We start from the raw sequence: 22624 nt of genomic DNA, 5'->3' as shown, positions 1-22624 counted from the left end.
GAGGCAGGTAGATAGCTTGAGACCAGGAGTTCGAGGCTGCAGTGAGCTATGATCGTGTCAGAGCAATCCAGCCTGGGTGACAGTGAGACCCTGCCATGGAGACCAACTGAGGGTCATGGTTGGTATGGCTAGGATGCTCTGAGAAGTGCCATTTGAGCTTCCCCGAAGAACATGTGAAGGAACCAGTCATACAAAGGTGAGGAGAAAGAGCGCTCCAGGCAAAAGGAGCAGCAGGTACAATGGCTCCGAGGTGGGAAGTAGCTTAGGGTGCCAGAGAAAGGGGTCCCATGAGGCTGGCAGGCAGTGAGTGGGGGCAAGGTAAGAAGCTTGGAATTTATTTTTATTTTTATTTCTATTTTTGAGATGGAGTTTCGCTCTTGTCGCCCAGGCAAGAGTGTAATGGTGCAATCTCAGCTCACTGCAACCTCTGTCTCCCAGGTTCAAGTGATTCTCCTGCAGCTTCCCAAGTATCTGGGATTACAGGCGCCCACCAGCACACCTGGCTAATTTTTGTATTTTTAGTAGAGACAGGGTTTCACCGTGTTGGTCCAGGCTGGTCTCAAATTCCTGAGCTCAGGTGACCCACCCGCCTCGGCCTCCCAAAGTGCTTACAGGTATGAGCCACCTCGCCTGGCTGGAATTTCTTCTAAGAGCAAGAGATAGCCATGGACAGGCCAGCAACAAGATATAATAGATTAATGTTTTCAACAGTCCTGTCTGGCTGCAGCTGTGCAGAGAACTTCAGATTTGTAGGAGCAGGGCGTTAAGCCAGTGGCTGAACCGTTCTGTGCCTCAGTTTCCTTCTCTGTGAAATTGAGGTTATTATGAGCAGAGACATATGCCTCACCCATGGTGGGTGTTCAAGAAAACCCTTCTGGCTGGGTGTGATGGCTCACACCTGTAATCTAAGCACTTTGGGAGGCCGAGGAGGGAGGATCGCTTGAGGCCAGGAGTTTGAGACCAGCCTGGGCAACATAGCAAGACTCCATCTCTTTAAAACTATGAACATTAGGCCGGGTGCGGTGGCTCAAGCCTGTAATCCCAGCACTTTGGGAGGCCGAGACGGGCGGATCACGAGGTCAGGAGATCGAGACCATCCTGGCTAATCCGGTGAAACCCCATCTCTACTAAAAAATACAAAAAAAACTAGCCGGGTGAGGTGGCGGGCGCCTGTAGTCCCAGCTACTTGGGAGGCTGAGGCAGGAGAATGGCGTGAACCCGGGAGGCGGAGCTTGCAGTGAGCTGAGATCCGGCCACTGCACTCCAGCCTGGGGGACAGAGCGAGACTCCGTCTCAAAAAAAAAAACAAAAAAAAACAAATAAAACTATGAACATTAACAAAGCATGGTGGTACAAACCTATAGTCCTGACTACTCGGGAGGCTGAGGCGGGGGGATTACTTAAGCCTGGAGTTCAAGGCTGCAGTGAGACATGATTGCGTCGTTGTACTCCAGCCTGGGTGACATTGGTGACAGAGTGCAAGACCCTGTCCTCAAAAAAATAAAGAAAAGAAAGAAAAACAAAAGAAAAAATATTAATACTAGCTCACTGGGGATTGTGTAGGAGATGGGGGTTCTAAGGCTGGCTGGGGCCTGTCTGTGGGAGGCATGGCGGGAGAACCTGTGAGGTCTGTGCGGCGCTTCCATCTGCCCATGGGCATGTTTTCTGGGAGCCTCGCCTGGCCTTGCCTCAACTCACCCCTCCCGCTGGGGGCTCTCTCTGCCTCCCTCTCCCTCATGTGTGCCATAGGTGAAGGCCACAGTGCACCTGGCCTACCTGCGTGCGGTGGGCACCCCCCTCTGCCTCTATGCACTCTTCCTCTTCCTCTGCCAGCAAGTGGCGTCCTTCTGCCGGGGCTACTGGCTGAGCCTGTGGGCGGACGACCCCACAGTGGGTGGGCAGCAGATGCAGGCAGCCCTGCGTGGTGGGATCTTCGGGCTCCTCGGCTGTCTCCAAGGTATGCCTCAATCCCCCTCCTCCCAGCTCCACCGAGGGGTGCTTAGGCTCCTTTTCCTCACCCCTCCCTGGGTCACCCTGTGCCCCCTGGAACAACTGTGCAAAATGTCTGGGGGCTAGGCAAAGATCTCTGTCCTTCAGATGAGGCTGGAGGGAATGGGGAGGACAGGGCACGTCCCTCCTTTTCTGGAAGCTTCAGAACTTCTCCCAGTTCCTCCCCGCTAGCGGAAGGCAGCTCCAAGGCCTGCATGCTGGTGACTTTCAGTGCCTGCCCCCAAACCTCCAGACAGAACCAGACCCTCCCTAACAGATGCATTACCGCCGTCACTCCAACTTCTCCTTATTAAAGATGGAAATACGGCCGGGCGCAGTGGCTCACGCCTGTAATCCCAGCACTTTGGGAGGCCGAGGCGGGTGGATCATGAGGTCAGGAGATCGAGATCATCCTGGCTAACACATTGAAACCCCGTCTCTACTAAAAATACAAAATATTAGTCGAGGGTGGTGGCAGGCACCTGTAGTCCCAGCTACTCGGGAGGCTGAGGCAGGAGAATGGCGTGAACCCAGGAGGCGGAGCTTGCAGTGACCACAACTGCGCCACTGCACTCCAGCCTGGGAGACAGAGCGAGACTCCATCTCAAAAAAATAAAACAAATAAAATAAAATAAAATAAAATAAAATAGATGGAACTACTTCCCGAAATAATTGTAGATTCACATGCAGTTCTAGGAAATAAGGCAGCCAGCTACCTTATACAGTCTGTTCAGTTTCTCCCAGTGGTGATATTTTACAAAATGATAGTAAAGTATCACAAAGGATACTGACACCCATCAATCCATGGATCTCATTTGTTTATTTATTTGTTTGTTTATTTAATTTATTTTGAGACAGAGTCTTGCTCTGTTGCCCAGGCTACAGTGTAGTCCTGCATTCTCAGCTCACTGCAACCCCCATCTCCCAGGTTCAAGCAGTCCTCCTGCCTCAGCTTCCTGAGTAGCTGGAAGCTGGGATTGCAAGTGTGCAGCCTGGTTAATTTTTGTCTTTTTGGTAGAGATGGGGTTTCACCATGTTGGCCAAGCTGGTCTCGAACTCCTGACCTCAAACGATCTGCCCGCCTCGGCCTCCCAAAGTGCTGGGATTACAGTTAGGTGTGAGCCCCCGCGCCCGGCCCTATGGATCTCATTGTGATTTCCCCAGTTTTGATTGCACGTAGGTGTGCGCATGTTTGCCTCTGTGCAGTTGTGTCCCCCGTTCAGGCTCTCGCATCTATCACAGTGGTTAATGGTTGAGATACTGAACAATCCCCTCACCTTGAGGCACTCTCGTGTTGCCCTTTTGCAACCACACCCACCCTCCTCCTGCCTCGCCACCCAGTCCCTAACCCCTGGTTCTTCTCCTTTTAATACGTGGCCTGGCTGAAGGGAGGAACAGGAGTGCACACGTGAGTTTGGCTTCTTCTTTAGACACACACCCACGTATATATAGACTGGGTCTGGCTTTGTCACCCAGGCTGGAATGCAGTGGCACGAACCCGGCTCACTGCAACCTCTGCCTCCTGGGCTCAAGCGATCCTCCAACCTCAGCCTCCCGAGTAGCTGGGACTACATGCACACGCCACCATGCCTGGCTAATTTTTGTTTGTTTTTGATGGAAACAGGGTTTTGCCGTGTTGCCCAGGCTGGTCTCAAACTTCTGGGCTCAGGCAATCCTCCGCCTCAGCCTCCCAAAGTGTTGGGATCACAGGCATGAGCCACCACGCCTGGCCTGGCTTCCTCTTTAAAGGACAGTTACCTCTTTTCCACGTTGATTCGTCCTCATTCACTGGGTGACCTTGGCCACATCACCCAAATGCTGTGAGCCTTGCCCTCCTCTGTAAAATGGGGCGCACCAGGCCTGAATTTGAGGACTCTTCTAGTCCTAAGAACCTGTACGCCTACTCACCACAACTGCATGTACAGTGGAATACTCAAGGCGAATGGTTACTTAACCAAGAGGAAATTAGGGATTGTCAGAGTCAGCTGAGTCCTGGAATTAACCCAAATCCTCATTTGGGTGGCAAATAGCCCTTTCAAAATCCTTCTACTTCCATCCCTCATTTGATAGCTAAGGGCAAGTCTTACTCTCCCCTAAAGATGGAGAGACGGGAGCTGAGAGAGAGAAATTGGTTATGACTCTTGAATACAAACAATAAAAAATTCAGCTCTAGGACAGACATGGTGGCTCATGCCTGTAATCCCAGCACTTTGGGAGGCCAAGGTGGGTAGATCACTTGAGGTCAGGAGTTCAAGACCAGCCTGGCCAACATGGTGAAACCCCGTCTCTATTAAAAATATAAAAATTAGCCAGGCGTGGTGTCAGTGCCTGTAGTCCCAGCTACTTGGGAGGATGAGGCAGGAGAATCGCTTGAACCTGGGAGGTGGAGGTTGCAGTGAGCAGAGATTGCACCACTGCACTCCAGCCTGGGTGACAGAGCAAGACTCCGTCTAAAAATAAACAAATTCAGCTCCAATTCAAAGTGGTTTAAGCAACAAGAGAATTGATTGACTCTTGGGACCAGCATCCATAGATTTCTGGCTTCAGGTATGCCTGGATGCAGCGGTCCAAACAAGAAATCGCTTCATTTCCCTCCTCTGGGACAGCTTCCTGTCCAGTTCAGCTGCTCCCCCTGGCGGTAAGATGATGTTCCACAGCTCCAGCTTGGCCACCTCCGACCACCCAGTACCACTTTTCCAAAAATTCTAGTGAAGTCCCAGGTCTCCCTGTCATTGGCCTGACTTGGGTTATGCGTTCATCCCTGAACCTATTGCAGTGGTTTGGATTGGCCGTGGGTGAAATTTCCCCCACCCCAGAGGAGAAGTTAGCCCCACCCCAGGCGTATAGATTAGCGTTGGGAGGAAGGATGTACATTTCTCTCCTAGGGCTACTGCCAAACAAGTTTCCACAAACTTGGGAGCCTAGCACTATTGAAATTTGTTCTGTCGCAGTTCTGAGGCCTGAAGTCTAAAATGAAGGTGTCAGCAGCGTTCACTCATTGTGGAAGGTTTTTTTGTTTTTGTTTTTGTTTTGAGACGGCGTCTTGCTCTGTCGCCCAGGCTGGAGTGCAGTGGCACGATCTTGGCTCATGGCTCACTGCAACCTCCGCCTCCCAGGTTCAAGTATTTCTCCTGCCTCAGCCTCCTGAGTAGCTGGGACTATAGATGCCTGACAACACGCCCAGTTAATTTTTGTGTTTTTAGTAGAGAGTAGGGTTTAGTAGGGTTTCACCATGTTGGTCAGGTTGGTCTCAAACTCCTGACTTCAGGTGATCCACCGGCCTTGGCCTCCCAAAGTGCTGGGATTACAGGCATGAGCCACTGTGCCCAGCCCCTTGTGGAGGTTCTGAGGGAGAAAACGTCCCATGCTTTTCTCCCGGTTTGCAGTGGTTGCCGGCAGTCTCTGGCATTCCTTGGCTTGTGTATGTGCCCTCCCATCTGTGTCACCATCTTCGTGTCTCCTGCTGTGTCTCTGAGTATCCTCTAGTAGTCTTATATAAATGGCAGTCACTGAATTTAGGACCCATCCCAAAATTAATTTGGGAGGACACTCTTCAACCCATTACATCAAGAAACAAGCAGGGTACAGGTGCAGTGGCTCATACCTGTAATCTCAGCACTTTGGGAGACCGAGGCAGGCAGATCACTTGATCTCAGGAGTTCGAGACCAGCCTGGGCAGCATAGCAAGATCCCATCTCTGCAAAAAATACCCAAAATTAGCCGGCATGGTGGCGTACACCTGTGGTCCCAGCTGCTCGGAGGCTGAGGCGGGAGGATCGCCTGAGTGCAGGAGGTCAAGGCTGCAGTGGGCCATCATGATGCTACTGTACTTCAACATGGGTGACAGAGTGAGACTCTGTCTCAAAAAAAAATATAACAAGCAGGGTGGCCAAGCCATAAGATGTCCACCATGGGGTAGCGGGAGAGACCTGCGCAAGGCCCCACAGGGCGGTCCTGAGGGTCTCCAGCCTTCATGCTCTTACCTCCTCTCCCTCCCCAGCCATTGGGCTGTTTGCATCCATGGCTGCGGTGCTCCTAGGTGGGGTCCGGGCATCCAGGTTGCTCTTCCAGAGGCTCCTGTGGGATGTGGTGCGATCGCCCATCAGCTTCTTTGAGCGGACACCCATCGGCAACCTGCTGAACCGCTTCTCCAAGGAGACAGACACGGTTGATGTGGACATTCCAGACAAACTCCGGTCCCTGCTGATGTATGCCTTCGGACTCCTGGAGGTCAGCCTGGTGGTAGCAGTGACTACTCCATTGGCCATTGTGGCCATCCTGCCACTGTTTCTCCTCTACGCTGGGTTTCAGGTATGGAGAGGTCAGGGAGGCTTCTGGGACCAGCTGGGGTCAACTCAGCCAGTCCCCTGTCTCTGGGGAAGACTCCATATATGAGGTTTCACCCAGCTGGACATCTAGGGGATGTTCCTAGAATTCCCAGGGACAGAGACACTACAGTCTTTCTGATATCTCCACTAGTCTCTGTCTCTAAATGTTCACATCAAAGTTCTCTTTTTTTAGAGAGACAGAATCTTTCTCTCCTGCCAAGGCTGAAGTGCAATAGGTTATCATAGCTCACTGCAGCCTTGAACTCCTGGGCTTAAGTGATCCGCCTACCTCAGCCTCTCCAGTAGCTGGACTACAGGCAGTGCCACGATGCCTGGCTAATTTTTAAATTTATTTTTTTTTGAGACACCTGTCTCGCTGTGTTGCTCAGGCTGGTCTCAAATTCCCAGCCTCAAGTGATCCTCCCACTTTGGCCTCCCAAAGTTCTGGGATTACAGGGCATGAGCCACTGTGCCTCATGGTGCAGTTAAATAGTAAGGGCCAGAGTTCTTCATGTGTAATGTTTTTATCCTGCTGTAATTTCTTCCTCTCCAATTATCTGGAAGCCAAAGAGGCACTGCAACTTCTCAAAGGCTATTATATAAAGCTAGATTCTTTCAATTGCTGGGATCAGAGACCAGCTAAAATTAGCTTAACCAGAAGAACAGATGTAATGGCTTACATTTCCTAGGGGGCATGGGCCCAGCTGTCATCAGGACATAGTGACTCTCTGCATATCTTCACTCAGTGCTTCTCAAAGTGTGGCCCCAGGACCAGCAGTAGTATCACCTGGGGACTAGTTAGCAATGTACGTTCTTAGGCCTCAGCCTAAGACTACTGACTCAGATACTATGGTTTGGCCCATGAATCTAGGTCTTAATTAACCCTCCAAGTAATTCTGATGCACACAAATGTTTAGGAACCACTGGCTTACCTCTGTTTGGTCTAATTTTGTATATGCTCTCTTTCCAGGGCAGGTCTGATGGCCACTAGCCATCATATCATCTCACCTTAGCAACTCAACATGCAGAAAACATTTCTCCAGCTCAGTAGTCATATATTAATCCCAGGGAAGGTTCTGATTGGCCCTTTGTGGATCATGTGTCCATCTCTGAACTCATCACAGTAACTGAATGGATAGTAGACTCTGATAGGCTAGGATGCATCATGTGACCATCTCTCTGATCAGGTCCCGTGATTGACAGCACCTCAACCCAGCCCTTTCCGACAGGAAACCAGAAGTAGAGCAGAAGAAAACATGGTAGTCAGATAAAAACCATGGCTAAAGCTAGGCATGGTGGCTCTAATCACAGCACTTTGGGAGGCTAAAGTGGGCGGATCACTTGAGGTCAGGAGTTCGAGACCAGCATGGTCAACATGGCAAAACCCCGTCTCTACTAAAAATACAAAAAATGAGCCAGCGTGGTAGTGCATGTTTGTAATCCCACCTTCTTGGGAGGCTGAGGTGGGAGGATTGCTTGAGCCCGGGAGGCAGAGGTTGCAGAGAGCTGAGATTGTGCCACTGTACTTCAGCCTGGGCGACACAGTGAGACTCCATCTCAAAAAACAAAAACCAAAACCCACGGCTACCACATCTCCGACAACTGTCTCAGGTCTTCTCTAAGTTCACTTGACTCCGAGGATGGGCTGTTTCTGTCTCAAGCTTTGTAGTCAAGAGAAATCCAGGCTCTGTCACTTACTGTGGCGCTCAGGACAGCTGCTGAATCCCCCGAGCCTCAGATGTTCTCACCACTAACTGGTGAATGACGCAAATGCTCAATCTGCAATGAATGAGACACTGTGTAAAAAGCCTGGCACACACAGTTGGGTGTTCAGCAAATTCAGTTCCTCCCTGCCTGCCTGTCTGCCAGCTGCACCCAACCTGCAGCTGCAAACCAAATAACACATATTTCCTGTGCATCACCTGGCACGTAACCCTTGGGTTACATGAGTGAAACTGACTTGGCCAGCTGCCTTCATTGCCCCTTACAGTTTTGTTCTCCCAATGATCAGCCCTAAATGAAGTAGTTGACCTCAGTGCTGGGAAGTGAGACACCTAAACTAAATTGGTGGTTTCTCAACCCTGGCTGTCTATTAGAATCATCTGGAAGGCTATTTAAACAGCACCAAAGTCAAGGTGACTTTGCCAGAGATTCTGATTCAGTCATTCTGGGGTGGGGCATTAGAGGTTTTTGAAGTTTCCCAGGTGATTTTCAAAAAAACCATAGAACTCTGATTCTGCAAGGAAATGAGAACCCAGAGAGGTCAAGCAACTAGCCCAAGGTCACACAGCAAGCTGGTAATAGATCCTGGTCTGGAATCCTGTACTTGGGGCTCTTCGTGCTTCTGGAAACTACCTCTCTATGTCTGTGGCTTCTCCTCTGCCCTCTCCCATCCATCCTTCTCAGAGCCTGTATGTGGTTAGCTCATGCCAGCTGAGACGCTTGGAGTCAGCCAGCTACTCATCTGTCTGCTCCCACATGGCTGAGACGTTCCAGGGCAGCACGGTGGTCCGGGCGTTCCGAAGCCAGGCCCCCTTTGTGGCTCAGAACAATGCTCGCGTAGATGAAAGCCAGAGGATCAGTTTCCCGCGACTGGTGGCTGACAGGTAGGAAGAGCCAGGGCAGAGAAGACCTTGCAATTCATCCATATCCTTAGAGGGTGAGACCTGAGGTCGTATTGTGTGGTTAGAGAGGGCACCCAGAGAGTCAGGGACACAGTTAAGGCTAGATCCCACAGGCAGTCTATCGGTTCTCACTGGGCAGATGGAACATGACCCAGAGATTCTCAACAGCAGGTGGGCAGGGGGTACAGGAAGAAGCTTCTGTTGCCAGGCAACTGGATCAGCCTCTTTTGCCTTGGTGATAAAGCTGCCATATAAACATCCTCAGCCATCTTTAGGTACTAAGCAAGAACAAGAACATAAGCTTTAAGCACAAATAGACACAGATTCAAATCCCAGCTCTGCCACTTACCAGCTGGTTGATTTCAGGCAAGTTACATAACCTCTCTGGGCTTCATTTGTCAAACTGGGATCATGCTCATGTAGTGGCTATGAGGATTAAATACAGACACTCATAGGTAAGACTTGTAATGTCTTGTTGCATGCCTGGCACTGTTGTGAGCAATCTATGTAGATTAATTTATTTAATTCTGCTAACAGCTTTGACAGGCAGAAACTGTTTTATAGATGATAAACCCTAGGCACAGAGAGGTTTGGAAACTTGTTCAAGTTCACCCAGCTGATGCTGGTAGAGCCAGGATTTGAATCCAAGCATTGTAGTACCAGAGTGTGGAGAGGGTTAAGTACAAACTGGGCACTCAATACATGTGAAGTCCTTTTTCCTTTCATCTCGGGTCCCCAGCCAGCTGGGGCTGTGTATTAGTCCGTCTTCACACTGCTATAAAGAACTACCTGAGACTGGGTAATCTATAAAGAAAGGAAGGTTTAATTAACTCACAGTTTCACGTGGCTGGGGAGGCCTCAGGAAACTTACAATTATGGTGGAAAGGGAAGCAAGGCACATCTTACATGGCAGCAGGAGAGACAGCGTGCGAGGCGGGAACTGCCGCCCCCTTTTATGCCATATGATCTCGTGAGAACTCACTATCATGAGAACAACATGGGGAAAATTGCCCCCGTGATCCAGTCACCTCCCACCAGATCCCTCCCTCCACACATGGGGATTACAATTCGAGATGAGATGTGGGTGGGGACAGAGCCAAACCATGGAGGCCACGGGTCAGGGCAGGGGAATGGCAGGTGGACATGGCTTGGCAAATTCCAAGGACAGAAAAGCAGCCACACAGGGAAGCTCTACGGAACACCAATTATACCCCAGACCCTAAGCTGGGCTCAGTTGAGACAGGACAGTGTCATCGTCCTCTACTCCCTGAGCCTGCGTGGAGCCTTGCATGTGGAGCCCACTGCTGGGACCCCTGTGGGTACGAAGCGGGTGTGATGACCAGTCCTTGTGCCCAGAGAAGCATCTCCCTGCAGATGAGAGTACCCACTCACCCTGCTGTCGCCTCCCTTTGCAGGTGGCTTGCGGCCAATGTGGAGCTTCTGGGGAATGGCCTGGTGTTTGCGGCTGCCACGTGTGCTGTGCTGAGCAAAGCCCACCTCAGCGCCGGCCTCGTGGGCTTCTCTGTCTCTGCTGCCCTCCAGGTACTCCCCATACCCCCAAACTGGGCTTGAGGGATAGACAGAGGCAGAGGCCGTCAGACCCCTGCTAGTAGGACCTTCGAAGACCCTGTGTTCAAACCACCAAGGTGTCTGGAGTCCCTCCACCGAGGGACTCAGCTGAAGTGAACTTGCAACCTTGGGCAAGAGTCTTTCCTCACGGAGTCTCAGCGTGCTTGGAAAAATAGGCCAGTAATCCCATCACTTCTGATGTTATAAAGACTAGTTGAGACAAAGCATATCCTGTGGAGGACATTTCTAGTGCATTGTTAACTTTTGTTTTGTTTTGAAGACAGAGTCTCTCTTTTACTCAGGCTGGAGTGCAGTGGTGTAATCTCGGCTCACTGCAACCTCTGCCTCCTGGGTTCAAGCGATTCTTATGCCTCAGCCTCCCAAGTTGCTGGAATTACAGGTGTGAGCCACTATGCCTGGCTAATTTTTAGTAATTTTAGTACAGACGGGGTTTTGCCATGTTGGCCAGGCTGGTCTCCAACTCCTGACCTCAACTGATCCACCCACCTTAGCCTCCCAAAGTGCTGGGATTACAGGCATGAGCCACCACACCTGGCCACTTTTTGTTAACTATTAATAACAGTATGTAATGTCAGTTCATGACATCTATGAAAAAATATATATATACATTCATAAGCATTTGTTATGGAGGAGGCATTATTCTAAGAGCACTATACATTTTTGTTCATTTTGGTTTGCTGTTGCTGCTGTTTGAGACAGGATCTCATTTTGTTACCCAGGCTTGAGTGCAGTGCCATGATCTTGGCTCACTTCAGCCTCCATCTCCAGGTTCAAAGGGTTCTCCCACCTCACTTTCCCAATTAGCTGGGCCTATAGGCATGCACCACCATGCCTGGCTAATTTTTTTTTTTTTTTTGGTAGAAACAGTTTCGCCATGTTGCCCAACCTGGTCTCAAACTCTAGGTTCAAGTGGTCTGCCTGCCTCAGCCTCCCAAAATGCTGAGATTACAGGTGTGAGCCACCATGCCCGGCTGTTTTGTTTTGAGACAAGGTCTCACTCTTTGACCCAGACTGGAGTGCAGTGGTGTGATCACAGCCCACTGCAGCCTTCAACTCCTGGGTTCAAACAATCTTCCCACCTTCGCCTTCAAAAAAGCTGGGATTAGAGGCATGAGCCACTGTGCATGAGAACTTTATAAATATTAACTCACTCAATACTGCCCACAACCTCATCAGAGAGGCACTGTTATTATCCTCATTCTACAGTCAAGGCTGCTAAGCTTCAGGATGAAGTAAGAGGCCGGAGCATGTTGGGTGGCGGTGGAGGCATTTTCCTCCTGCATCCAGGAAGGCCTCTCTGAGGAGGTGACTTAGGAGGAAGTGAGGCCTGGGAGTTGAAGGTTCATCCCTGGTGTGTTAGAGGAACAGCAGGAAGGCGGGTGTGACCAGAGAGGGTGGGTGAAGGCAGGGATGCTGGGAGACAAGTTTGGGGATGGGATGGCAGGACCAGAGCCGGTCATGGTTCATAGGGAGGAGCTTGGAGTGGTTCCAAGTGTCACCGGTTGCTGTGGGGAAGCTGTCAGAAAGGAATCAGCGGGCCTGGGTCCTGCTGGGTGTCCCTGGGAGGGCCACACACCGTCTCTGATCCTGTCTCACCTGCATCAAGCCAGTTTGTACAGCTTCCCCATTCCTGCCTCCCTTCTTTACTCCCCTGCGTCTGGCCTCGCAGCAAAGGTTGGGAAACCAGCGGGGCTGTTGCAAGCCCTCAAGTGGCCTTGCCGAACCCAGTCAGAGATGCTTTCTTGCACCAGGTGACCCAGACGCTGCAGTGGGTTGTTCGCAACTGGACAGACCTAGAGAACAGCATCGTGTCAGTGGAGCGGATGCAGGACTATGCCTGGACGCCCAAGGAGGTGATGGGTGGGAGGTGGGGAGGGGTTCCCAGCAGGGACATAGTGTTGGTGGTGGGGGGTGGCAATGGGTCCCTGTTGACATCTGCTACATGCTTTGGAGTTTGTACCCTCTTCTCCCCTGACTCAACCCCTACCTCTATAGGTCAGAGTCACAGACACGGTGGCAGCAATGGTTAGGAGCATAAGGTCTGGAGCCAGGCCAAATCTTGGTTCCTTTGCTTCTGAGCTTGAGGAAAGCAGGTCACCTATGGGAGTGGCAGGGGACCATGAGGAACAGCATTGCAACAGCAGCATAGCTGCAACACGATAGTAACACAATGGCAATATTCCAGAACATGACAGTAACACAACGGCAATGCAATAGTAATGTAACAGCAACATAACCACAACATTGCAGTACCAGAATAGCAACATAGCAGTGTAATAGTAATATAACAGAGACATGATAGCAACATGATGGTAACATTCCGGCAATACAACCACAACATAGCAATGTAATAGTAACATAATAGCAACATTTTAGTAACACGATAGAAACAGAACAGCAACATGACAATGTAATAGAAACACAACAGCAACATCATAACAGGACAGCAACATCCCAGCAACATGGTTTTAATATAGTAATGGAATAGCAACATGGCAATGTAACAGTAACAAAACAGCAATATTATAGTAACATGATGGCAACATTCCAGCAAAATAACCGAAATTATAGTAACAGAATAGCAACGTGGCAATGTAACAGTAACAAAACAGCAACATTATAGTAGCATTATAAGGACAGAACAGCAACACAGAAATGCAACGGTAACAAAACAGCAACATGATATAGTGTGATAGCAACATAACAGTAACATTACAGTAATAGAATAGGGAAGAACTGATAGATGAATAGGGTAGAAGAAATGATGAAAGATGGATGGATGGATGGATGGATGGATGGATGGATGGATGGATGGATGGATAGATAAATGGATGGATGGATGGATGGATGGATGGATGGATGGATGGAATGGGGTGGAAGAATGAGAGATGGAGGGATGGGATTGGAGAAGGATGGACAGACAGATGGACGGATGGATGGATGGGTGAGATGGAGTGGAAAAAGGATAAGAGATAGATGGATGAATGGATGGATGGGGTGGGGTGGAAGAAAGGATGAGAACAGCAGTATAGCGGTAACAGTAACATAACAGCATTGAGTTTACTGGGAAATCAAATGAGATCCTGCAAATAAATGATTTAGTAGAGTCTCTAGTCCATTGCAAACACTCAATACATGTTCACTGCTCTTATTAACCCTATTTCCCAGATTGGAAAACCAAGACTCAAGCGGGTAGAATGATCTGTTCAAGGTGACAGGAATAGCAAAAGGCAGCACTGGTCTTCCTACTGCACCGCCATGTCCTTTCACAAAGACAGAGAGAAATGTCTGCTCCCACTATAGAAAAATAGATGATTTTATAATAAACAGTGGCTAACAATAGCAATAAAACAGACTAAAAGTAGCCACCACCATCTGTTTTTAGCATTGACATAGTCCATACCCTCTCTTGTTGGATTCCCATAACAACCCTGTAAAATTGCAATAAATATGTCCATTTCGCAGAAGAGAAAACTGAAGCTGAGAAAGGTGGGCCATCTTGTGCGAAGTCTTAGAGGAAGGCTCCTCTGACTCAGTTTCCCCTCCTGCTCCAGGCTCCCTGGAGGCTGCCCACATGTGCAGCTCAGCCCCCCTGGCCTCATGGCGGGCAGATTGAGTTCCGGGACTATGGGCTGAGATACCGACCTGAGCTCCCGCTGGCTGTGCAGGGCGTGTCCTTCAAGATCCACGCAGGAGAGAAGGTGAGTGGTTCTCTCACAATGTCCTCTTCATGGAGTTCAGGCCAAAGGACTCCAGGACCAAGGCCCGAAACCCTGGACACCAGCTACCTTCACAATGTCCCCACCTCAGGTCCCCTAGCTTTCAGACCCATTACCCCCTAAAATGAACTCCTCGCCTTCCCCAAACCTGCTTCTGTCTGGTGACTGCCTCATCCACCTTGGTGTCCCCAGATGAGGAAGCAACTCCCTGACTTCCTTCTTCCTTTAATGTTAACCCAGCTCCTAATATGTGCTGGGCAGTGTGTTAAATGCTCCAAGTACATTTTCCAGTTTGCACAAATGGGGTATTTGCTTTGGGGTGGGAGACGTTGGGAAAAGCACTTCATAGCTCAGTCTCAGTTTTCCCATCTGTAAATTGGGACTGGTAATATTGATCTTTGAGTTGTTGTGAAGTTTAACACATAGAACACGCTTAGCTCATGCAAAGTGCTCCAGAAATGTTTACTAATGCTTTTATTATTTGCATTTTCACTCTCACAACAACCCCATAAGGGAGGTACTAGTACTATCCCATTTTACAGATGCCTCATCAAGCCCCTTCACTGATCTCTTTCCTCCCTCTCTCTGAACCTACAGAGGCTTCCTCCCTGTCCCCTCCTTGTCGCCTAATAAACAGTGGATCCTGTCTCATCAGCTCCAATTTGCTCTCCTGTGAGATATATATAATTTTTTTTTTTTTTAGACAGAGTCTCACTCTGTTGCCCAGGCTGGAGTGCAGTGGTGTGATCTTAGCTCACTGTAACCTCCACCTCCCAGATTCAAGTGATTCTCCTGCCTCAGGCTCCTGAGTAGCTGGGATTACAGGTGCGCACCACTATACCTGGCTAATTTTTGTATCTTTAGTAGAGACAGCGTTTCACCATGTTGGCCAGGCTGGTCTCAAACTCCTGACCTCAATCACTCCCCTCAGCCTTCCAAAGTGCTGAGACTACAGGCATGAACCACCACGCCCAGCCATCCTGACCTTTATCAGCATGAATAACACTGCATGTCATTCCCCTACTCAAAACCTTCTACTAGTTCCAGCTTCCCTTGGGGTAAAGTCTGAATTCCTGAGCTTGGCATTCAAGACTCTGCCCACCCCAGGCCCTGCCTATCACCCCCCCATCACTCATTGCTCTGCCAGGGCTTGGCCAACATTGTGGAGCAGCTGCCTCTTGGCCAGGGGGACACATGGTGCTGTGAGCTCCATGGGCTTCCAGTTCTGGAAACCCACTTAGTGTGGTTCACCTGGAGTGTTCCCCTTCCTTGAACTCCTATTCATCCTTCAGGCTTCCATGCAAGTATCCCTTCCTCCATGAGGTCTTCTCTTATTACCTCTATCAAATCCCAGGCAGCATGAGCAGCACCACCTTGCTTCCCTGAATTGCCAGAGGTCCAGAGCTGATAATAAACAGCATTGTTGGCTGGGTGCCATGGCTTATACCTGCAATCCCAGCACTTTGGGAGGCCAAGGTGGGCGGATCACTTGAGGCCAGGAGTTTGAGACCAACCTGGCCAACATGGTGTAAACACTGTCTCTACTAAAAATACAAAAATTAGCCAAGCGTGGTGGCGGGCACCTGTAGTCCCAGCTACTTGGGAGGCTGAAGCAGGACGACTGCTTGACCCTGGGGGGTGGAGGTTGCAATGAACCGAAATCGCGCCACTGAACTCCAGCCTGGGTGGTAGATAGAGCAAGACTGTATCTCAAAAATAAGTAAATAAATAAAACAAATAGCATTGTTCATCACACTGTATTACATTTACTCAACTGCACTGTTTCCTAGACCAGATGGTGGGCACACTGGAGCAAGGACTCTTTAATTTCTATACTTCCAGTGCCTAAACCTGCGCCTGGCATACAGTGAGGTGACCCACATGTTTCAGTCATGAATTAAACAAATCATGTTGAACCCACAGCATGTGTCAGACACTGAGGATGGAACAGTAGCAAGAGAGAGAAGAATGGAGGGTGGATAACAGAATAGGAGATGGATAAGAGAATGAACACACGGATAGGATGGAGGATGAATGGAGGGATGGATGAGGGAAGGAGGGACTGGATGGATGGATGGGAGAAAAAATAAATGAATGAAAGGATTAGTGAATTGATGGATGAATAGGGAAGAAGAAATGAGAGATGGATAGACAGATGAATGGATGGATGAATGGAATGGAAGAATGAGAGATGGAGGGATGGGACTGAGGAGGGATGATGGATGGATGGATGGACGGATGGGTGGATGGGTGGGTGGGTGGATAGGGGAATGGGGTGGATAAAAGGGTAAGAGATGGACGGACAGACAGATGGACAGGATGCAGTGGAAGAAAGGACAAGAGATGATGGAGAGGTGTAAATAGAAGGATGAGGAAAGATGGGGCAACTAAAGGAAGGGTGGGGAGAAAGATGGGAGACAGACATCAGGGTAAGGGGAAGATAGAGAATAACGCAGATGGAAAACTGGATGGACTGATGGGTGGATATATAGAAAGGTAGACAGATGAAAAGATAGAGAGATGGAAGGTGGACCTTTACACAATGAGGGATAGACAGACAGATCTCGGGTACAGTGGAAACATCTCCCCAAAAAATGCCCAGGAGCCCTCTGGTCAGAGCAGGCCTTTCCTCCCAACCCCGGGCAGGTGGGCATCGTTGGCAGGACAGGGGCCGGGAAGTCCTCCCTGGCCAGTGGGCTGCTGCGGCTCCAGGAGGCAGCTGAGGGCGGGATCTGGATCGACGGGGTCCCCATTGCCCACGTGGGGCTGCACACACTGCGCTCCAGGATCAGCATCATCCCCCAGGTGAGGATGGTGGAGGGGGTGGGCAAAGGTGGGAGGCATGGTGGGGCTCTGCTCTGACCCACCGCCCCTCCCCACCAGGACCCCATCCTGTTCCCTGGCTCTCTACGGATGAACCTTGACCTGCTGCAGGAGCACTCAGACGAGGCTATCTGGGCAGCCCTGGAGACTGTGCAGCTCAAAGCCTTGGTGGCCAGCCTGCCGGGCCAGCTGCAGTACAAGTGTGCCGACCGAGGCGAGGACCTGAGGTACGGTCTCCCACTGTGGCCAGGACCTGCAGGCGGGAGAGGGGGGGATGGCCATGCCCTCCCCAAGTGCCCTCAGGAAATGCCTTCCCCAGTAGGATTATCAATTATATTAATAAGCACATGTCTGTTATCTGCAATTCCAAGCTCTGACACAGTCTCTGAATACTAAGATTTCCCCCGCTAAATTAAATTAGCCTTCTATATTTATTTGGTGGCAAAACCCAACCTCAACTGACACAGGGCTACTGATAGCCTTTATTACTCTTGCTCAGTATTTATTTTGCTATGAAAATATTGTTTGATATTGGGTGGTCACCCCACCACTCACTGGGGCTGTAAGTAACACAGGAATTTTTTTTTTTTTTTTTGGGTAAATGTCAAGTGTGGGCTGGATGCAGTGACTCACGCCTGTAATTCCAGCACTTTGGGAGGCTGAGGGAGGAGGATTGCTTGAGTCCAGGAGTTTGAGACTAGTCTGGGCAACATAGCAAGAGCTTATCTCTATGGAAAACAGTATTAGCCAGGTGTGGTGGCACGCGCCTGTAGTCCTAGTTACTTGGGAGGCTGAGGTGGGAGGAAAGCTTGAGCCAGGGAGGCGAAGGTTGCAGTGAGCTGATATTGCGCCTCTGCACTCCAGCCTGGGCTCCATCTCAACAACAACAAAAAGTTGTCTGGAAAAATACACACAAAATTTACTATCTTTTTTTTTTTTTTTTTTTTTTTTTTTTTTTTGAGACAGGGTCTGGCTCCATCATCCAGGCTAGAGTACAGTGGTGAGGTCTCAGCTCACTGCAACCTCCACCTCCCAGGCTCAAGCGTTCCTCCCACCTCAGCCTCCCGAGTAGCTGGGATTACAGGTGTGAGTCGCCACGGCCAGCTAATCTTTTTATTTTTTGTAGAGACAGGGTTTCACCATGTTGCCCAGGCTACACTTGAACTTGCATAGGCCTCCGAAAGTGCTGGCATTACAGGTGTGAGCTGCCCCGCCCGGCCCATCTCACCCATTTTTCAGTGCATAGTTTCTATAGTGTTAGGTACGTTCACACTGTTACATAACAAAACTAAAACTCTGTTCCCATGCAACCCTAACCCTCCTTGTCCCCCTCCCCCAGCCGCTGGTCACCAGCATTCTCCTTTCTGTCTCTATGAGTGTGACTACTCTAGACCCTGCATAAAGCAGAATCACAGTATCTGTCCTTTTGTGACTGGCTTATTTCACATAGCATGATGTCCTCAAGGGTCACCTGCATTGCAGCGTGTGTCAGATTCTCTACCTTTTTAAGACTGAAAAACTTTCCACTCCATGGATAGACCACATTTTGCTTATCCATTTATCTGCCAGTAGATATCCAGGCTGTTTCCACCTCTTAGCCATTTTGAACAATGCCACTATGAACATAGGTGTACAGGTATATGCCTTTTAAAAAAAAACAAGGTGGCCGGGCACGGTGAATCCCAGCACTATGGCAAGCCGAGGCGGGTGGGTCACCTGAGGTCAGGAGTTCAAGACCAGCCTGACCAATATGGTGAAGCCCTGTTTCTACTAAAAATACAAAAATTAGCCAGGTGTGGCGGTGCATGCCTGTAATCCCAGGTACTCGGGAGGCTGAGACATGAGAATTACTTGAACTGGGGAGGCAGAAGTTGCAGTGACCTGAGATGGTGCTACCGAAGTCCAGCTTGGGTGACAGAGCAAGACTCTGTCTCAAAACCCCCCAAAAACAAAACCAAACCAAGGTGTTCTGGGTTTATAAACCCCTCTGACCCTGAGGGTGTCAGAAGTGCTTGTGGTAGCAAATAATTTCAAGCACTTAAAAAGCAACATTCCTTGGTGGGTGAGAGTATACACAGGTGACAGACTGCCTGGGCTCAAATCCAGGCCCCCCCAGCTGTAGGATCTTGGGCAACTTACTTATCTCCTGTGCCTCAGTTTCCTCATCTGTAAAGTGGGAATAATAGCACCTACCTACCTTGCAAGGATTGAATTATATGCACAAAGTTGTTGAAACAGTGGCAGGCATAGAGGAAACAGTACATACTCATTTTAGTCCTGAGTCACACTCCTGAAAACGTCATTTCACAGAGTTGGAATTGGAGGCCTGGGGCTTGCCTGGGTCACACAGCTTGAAAGTAGTGAGGTCGGGACAAAACCCAGGCACTCTAACGCCTGCATGACCATAGTAGGTTCTAATCATCTAAAGGGATGCTGTTTCATGGAAGGGCTTACGGTGCAAGACAGACATGCTGGGGCCCCAGGGACCCCTTCCCACCTGAGTCAGGGGCTCACTGGCCTCACGACCTGGAATCTCAACTTCTCCACCTGTAATTAGAGGGTGCTACTTCGTGCCAAGGGCTTACTCTATGACAAGCCCACACACTTTTATGTGCCGTGTCTTCACAATTCAATGAGGACGGACCCATTAGGAGCGCAGACTCTGGGGTCAGAGGACTTGGGTTCAAATTATGGACCCACTTGGAGACCCGCCTTGAGACCTTGGTCAAGCCACTGAGCTTCTGTGTATCTGTGTCCTCCTCTCTCAAAAGAGGAGAACAATAATATCTGCTTTGTGGACATAATGAGGATTGAGTCAATATATACACAAGCACTTATGTGTTTGGCACAAGGTAAAGACGTAGAACTAGAAATAGCCATACACAGGCCAGGTGTGGTGGATCATGCCTGGAATCCCACCCGGGTGTTGTACACTCTAGATTTAAAGGCCCGCTCAACAGCAGCCTTGAATGTCTTAGGAAGACTGTACATTTCATTCTTGAAGCAGTGGGGAGTCATTGTAGATTTGTTTGCAAGGGCATGACTGAAGTCAAAGCTGTGCTTTCGCTGATGAAGGAAATGTAAATTAGTACCGTCACTATGGAAAACAGCACGAGGATTTCGCAAAAAACTAGAAATAGAACTACTAGGGCGCAGCGGCTCACTCACGCCTGTAATCCCAGCACTTTGGGAGACCGAGGTGGGTGGATCACCTGAGGTCAGGAGTTTGAGACCAGCCAGACCAACATGGTGAAACCCCATCTCTACCTAAAAAATACAAAAAATTAGCCGGGTATGGTGGCGCATGACTGTAATTCCAGCTACTTGGGAGGCTGAGGCAGAAAAATCGCTTGAACCGGGAGGCAGAGGTTGCAGTGAGCCGAGATCATGCCGTTAAATGCCAGCCTGGGTGACAGAGCAAGACTCCATCTCAAAAAAAAAAAAAAAAAAAAAAAAAAAAAAAAAAAAAAAAAAAAAAAAAAAAGAAAAGAAAAGAAAAAAAGACATAGCCATAAACAGAAAAAAGAAAATAGCCATTTCACAGGTGGGAATGTGAGGCACAAAGGGTTTGAATGACCCGCCTACAGTCAGCCTGCTCAAAGACGGCAGGAGGGGCTGCAGAGCCCCTGTGTGGGGAAGCCTGAACACAGCCACCTCGCTCCTGCACTGTTCCAGGGACCTGTTTCTGGGCACACCCACACATGCCCACAAACGCACATCCCACCTCACTGTCCCAATCGTTTCCAGCGTGGGCCAGAAACAGCTCCTGTGTCTGGCACGTGCCCTTCTCCGGAAGACCCAGATCCTCATCCTGGACGAGGCTACGGCTGCCGTGGACCCGGGCACGGAGCTGCAGATGCAGGCCATGCTTGGGAGCTGGTTTGCACAGTGCACCGTGCTGCTCATCGCGCACCGCCTGCGCTCCGTGACGGACTGTGCCCGGTAAGACCCCGCCCCGGCCGGCCCTCACAGCAGCCCTGCCGCGGTGGGGGAAGTGAGCGGAGGCAGTCCCGGTCAGAGCTGGAAGGGCCCTGAGTGGGGCCAGAGTGGGAGGGATGCCCGGGAACACATGCCAAGCGGGAAGGCTGCCCAAGGACATGCGCCCAGCACACGCCTCCAACCCAGCTGTGAGGGCCAGCGAGCTGCACAGAAAGCAGGACTTCTACGGAGAAAACCTCAGTGCAGACACACTGGGCTCTCACAGCTGCCGAGAGCCTGGGCTGGTGTCCAAAGAGCCTCTTTGTCTCCCTCTCCCCCACAGGGTTCTGGTCATGGACAAGGGGCAGGTGGCAGAGAGCGGCAGTCCGGCCCAGCTGCTGGCCCAGAAGGGCCTGTTTTACAGGCTGGCCCAGGAGTCAGGCCTGGTCTGAGCCAAGACCCTCACCTGTACCCCCGTCGGGCCAGCCGGCAGAGCCTGCAGTGCTGGAGATGGAAGTGACCCGGGGTCATTGATAGCTCCACGCGACGTTCAGTCTAGACCCGTGTTTGCTCTTTGGGAGGAAAATGGCAGAGAAAGTGGCGGATTATCACAGAGCATCAGAGCCGGAAGGACCCAGCAATACACAGGTCTGCCCGGGCAGGGCCCATCTCGCCCTGTCCACCCTGCAACCCATGTCAACAGTGACTGTCAGCCCCACTGTACCCTGGACTCACGTCGGGGACTCAAGCACATGTCCAGGCTCCCCGCTAGACCCTTAAATCAGAATCCCTGGGACGGGGGACTGCCATGCTGTGTGTACTTTTTAGAAATCAACACTTTTATTTTGGGATAATCCCAGACTCACATGCAGTTAAAGAAACAATAATATAGATTCGTGTACTCGCTACCCCATCTCTCCCAATGGTAACATCTTACAAAACTCTAGCATAGAGCATCACGGCCAGGGTACTGACATTGACGCAACAATCTTGCTCCATTTCCCGTTTTACTTGTACTAGTGTGTGTGTGTTTATTGTCCCGTGCAGTTTTATCACACATGCAGCCTCGTGAATCCACACTATGGTGAGGATACGGAATAGCCACCACCATTTTCTGACCACACCTCGGCCTCCCAAAGTGCTGGGATTATAGGCGTGAGCCACCATGCCCAGCCTCCTCACACCTGTTTCTGACAGTGGTCAGAACATTAGTGCTGGACTCACCAAACCAGCTTCAGGCACCAGAAAAGAGGAACTAAGTCTAAAGTAGCTAAGCTTAAGGCCACACATAGATCGCTGGGAAGGGCAGCGTGAGACATCAGACACCTCCCTTGATCCTAACTTTATGCTCGCCAGGGAGTCTCAGCAGCAAGGATAACATAATACATGGACATGTGTTCGTGGAAGCAGAGAAGGCAATCCCCCAGGCTTTCTGAACCTTAATGACATGTGCGGCCAGACAGTTCTGTGCTGTGGGGACATGTCCTGCACATCGCAGGACACTCAGCAGCGGCCCTGGCCTCTTCTTCACTAGATGCCAATAACATCCTCCCTCTACCACCACCAGACTTGTGACAAAGCATCTTCAGACACTGCCATACGTCCCCCGAGGGGTCAAAACCACCTGGTTGGG

General features: G+C 50.2%; 1 protein-coding gene across 1 annotated transcript in view; it reads left to right on the top strand.

Moving 5' to 3' along the window:
- The window catches only part of ABCC6 (ATP-binding cassette, sub-family C (CFTR/MRP), member 6), an 88234-nt gene extending 66227 nt beyond the window's left edge, over window positions 1-22007 (top strand). The window contains exons 21-30 of the mRNA XM_011950299.1: window positions 1750-1957; window positions 5990-6300; window positions 8724-8923; window positions 10357-10483; window positions 12283-12384; window positions 14086-14232; window positions 16897-17055; window positions 17134-17300; window positions 20821-21015; window positions 21335-22007. Of these exons, the coding sequence (XP_011805689.1) occupies window positions 1750-1957; window positions 5990-6300; window positions 8724-8923; window positions 10357-10483; window positions 12283-12384; window positions 14086-14232; window positions 16897-17055; window positions 17134-17300; window positions 20821-21015; window positions 21335-21443 (1725 nt within the window). The 3' untranslated portion in view covers window positions 21444-22007. The remainder of the gene's footprint in view (window positions 1-1749; window positions 1958-5989; window positions 6301-8723; window positions 8924-10356; window positions 10484-12282; window positions 12385-14085; window positions 14233-16896; window positions 17056-17133; window positions 17301-20820; window positions 21016-21334) is intronic.
- The last annotated feature ends 617 nt before the right edge of the window (window positions 22008-22624 follow it).

This window comes from Colobus angolensis, unplaced genomic scaffold, assembly GCF_000951035.1.
Source record: "Colobus angolensis palliatus isolate OR3802 unplaced genomic scaffold, Cang.pa_1.0 Scaffold305, whole genome shotgun sequence".
NCBI classification, from domain to species: Eukaryota; Metazoa; Chordata; class Mammalia; order Primates; family Cercopithecidae; genus Colobus; species Colobus angolensis.
This window is presented reverse-complemented; position numbering and strand designations above follow the sequence as displayed.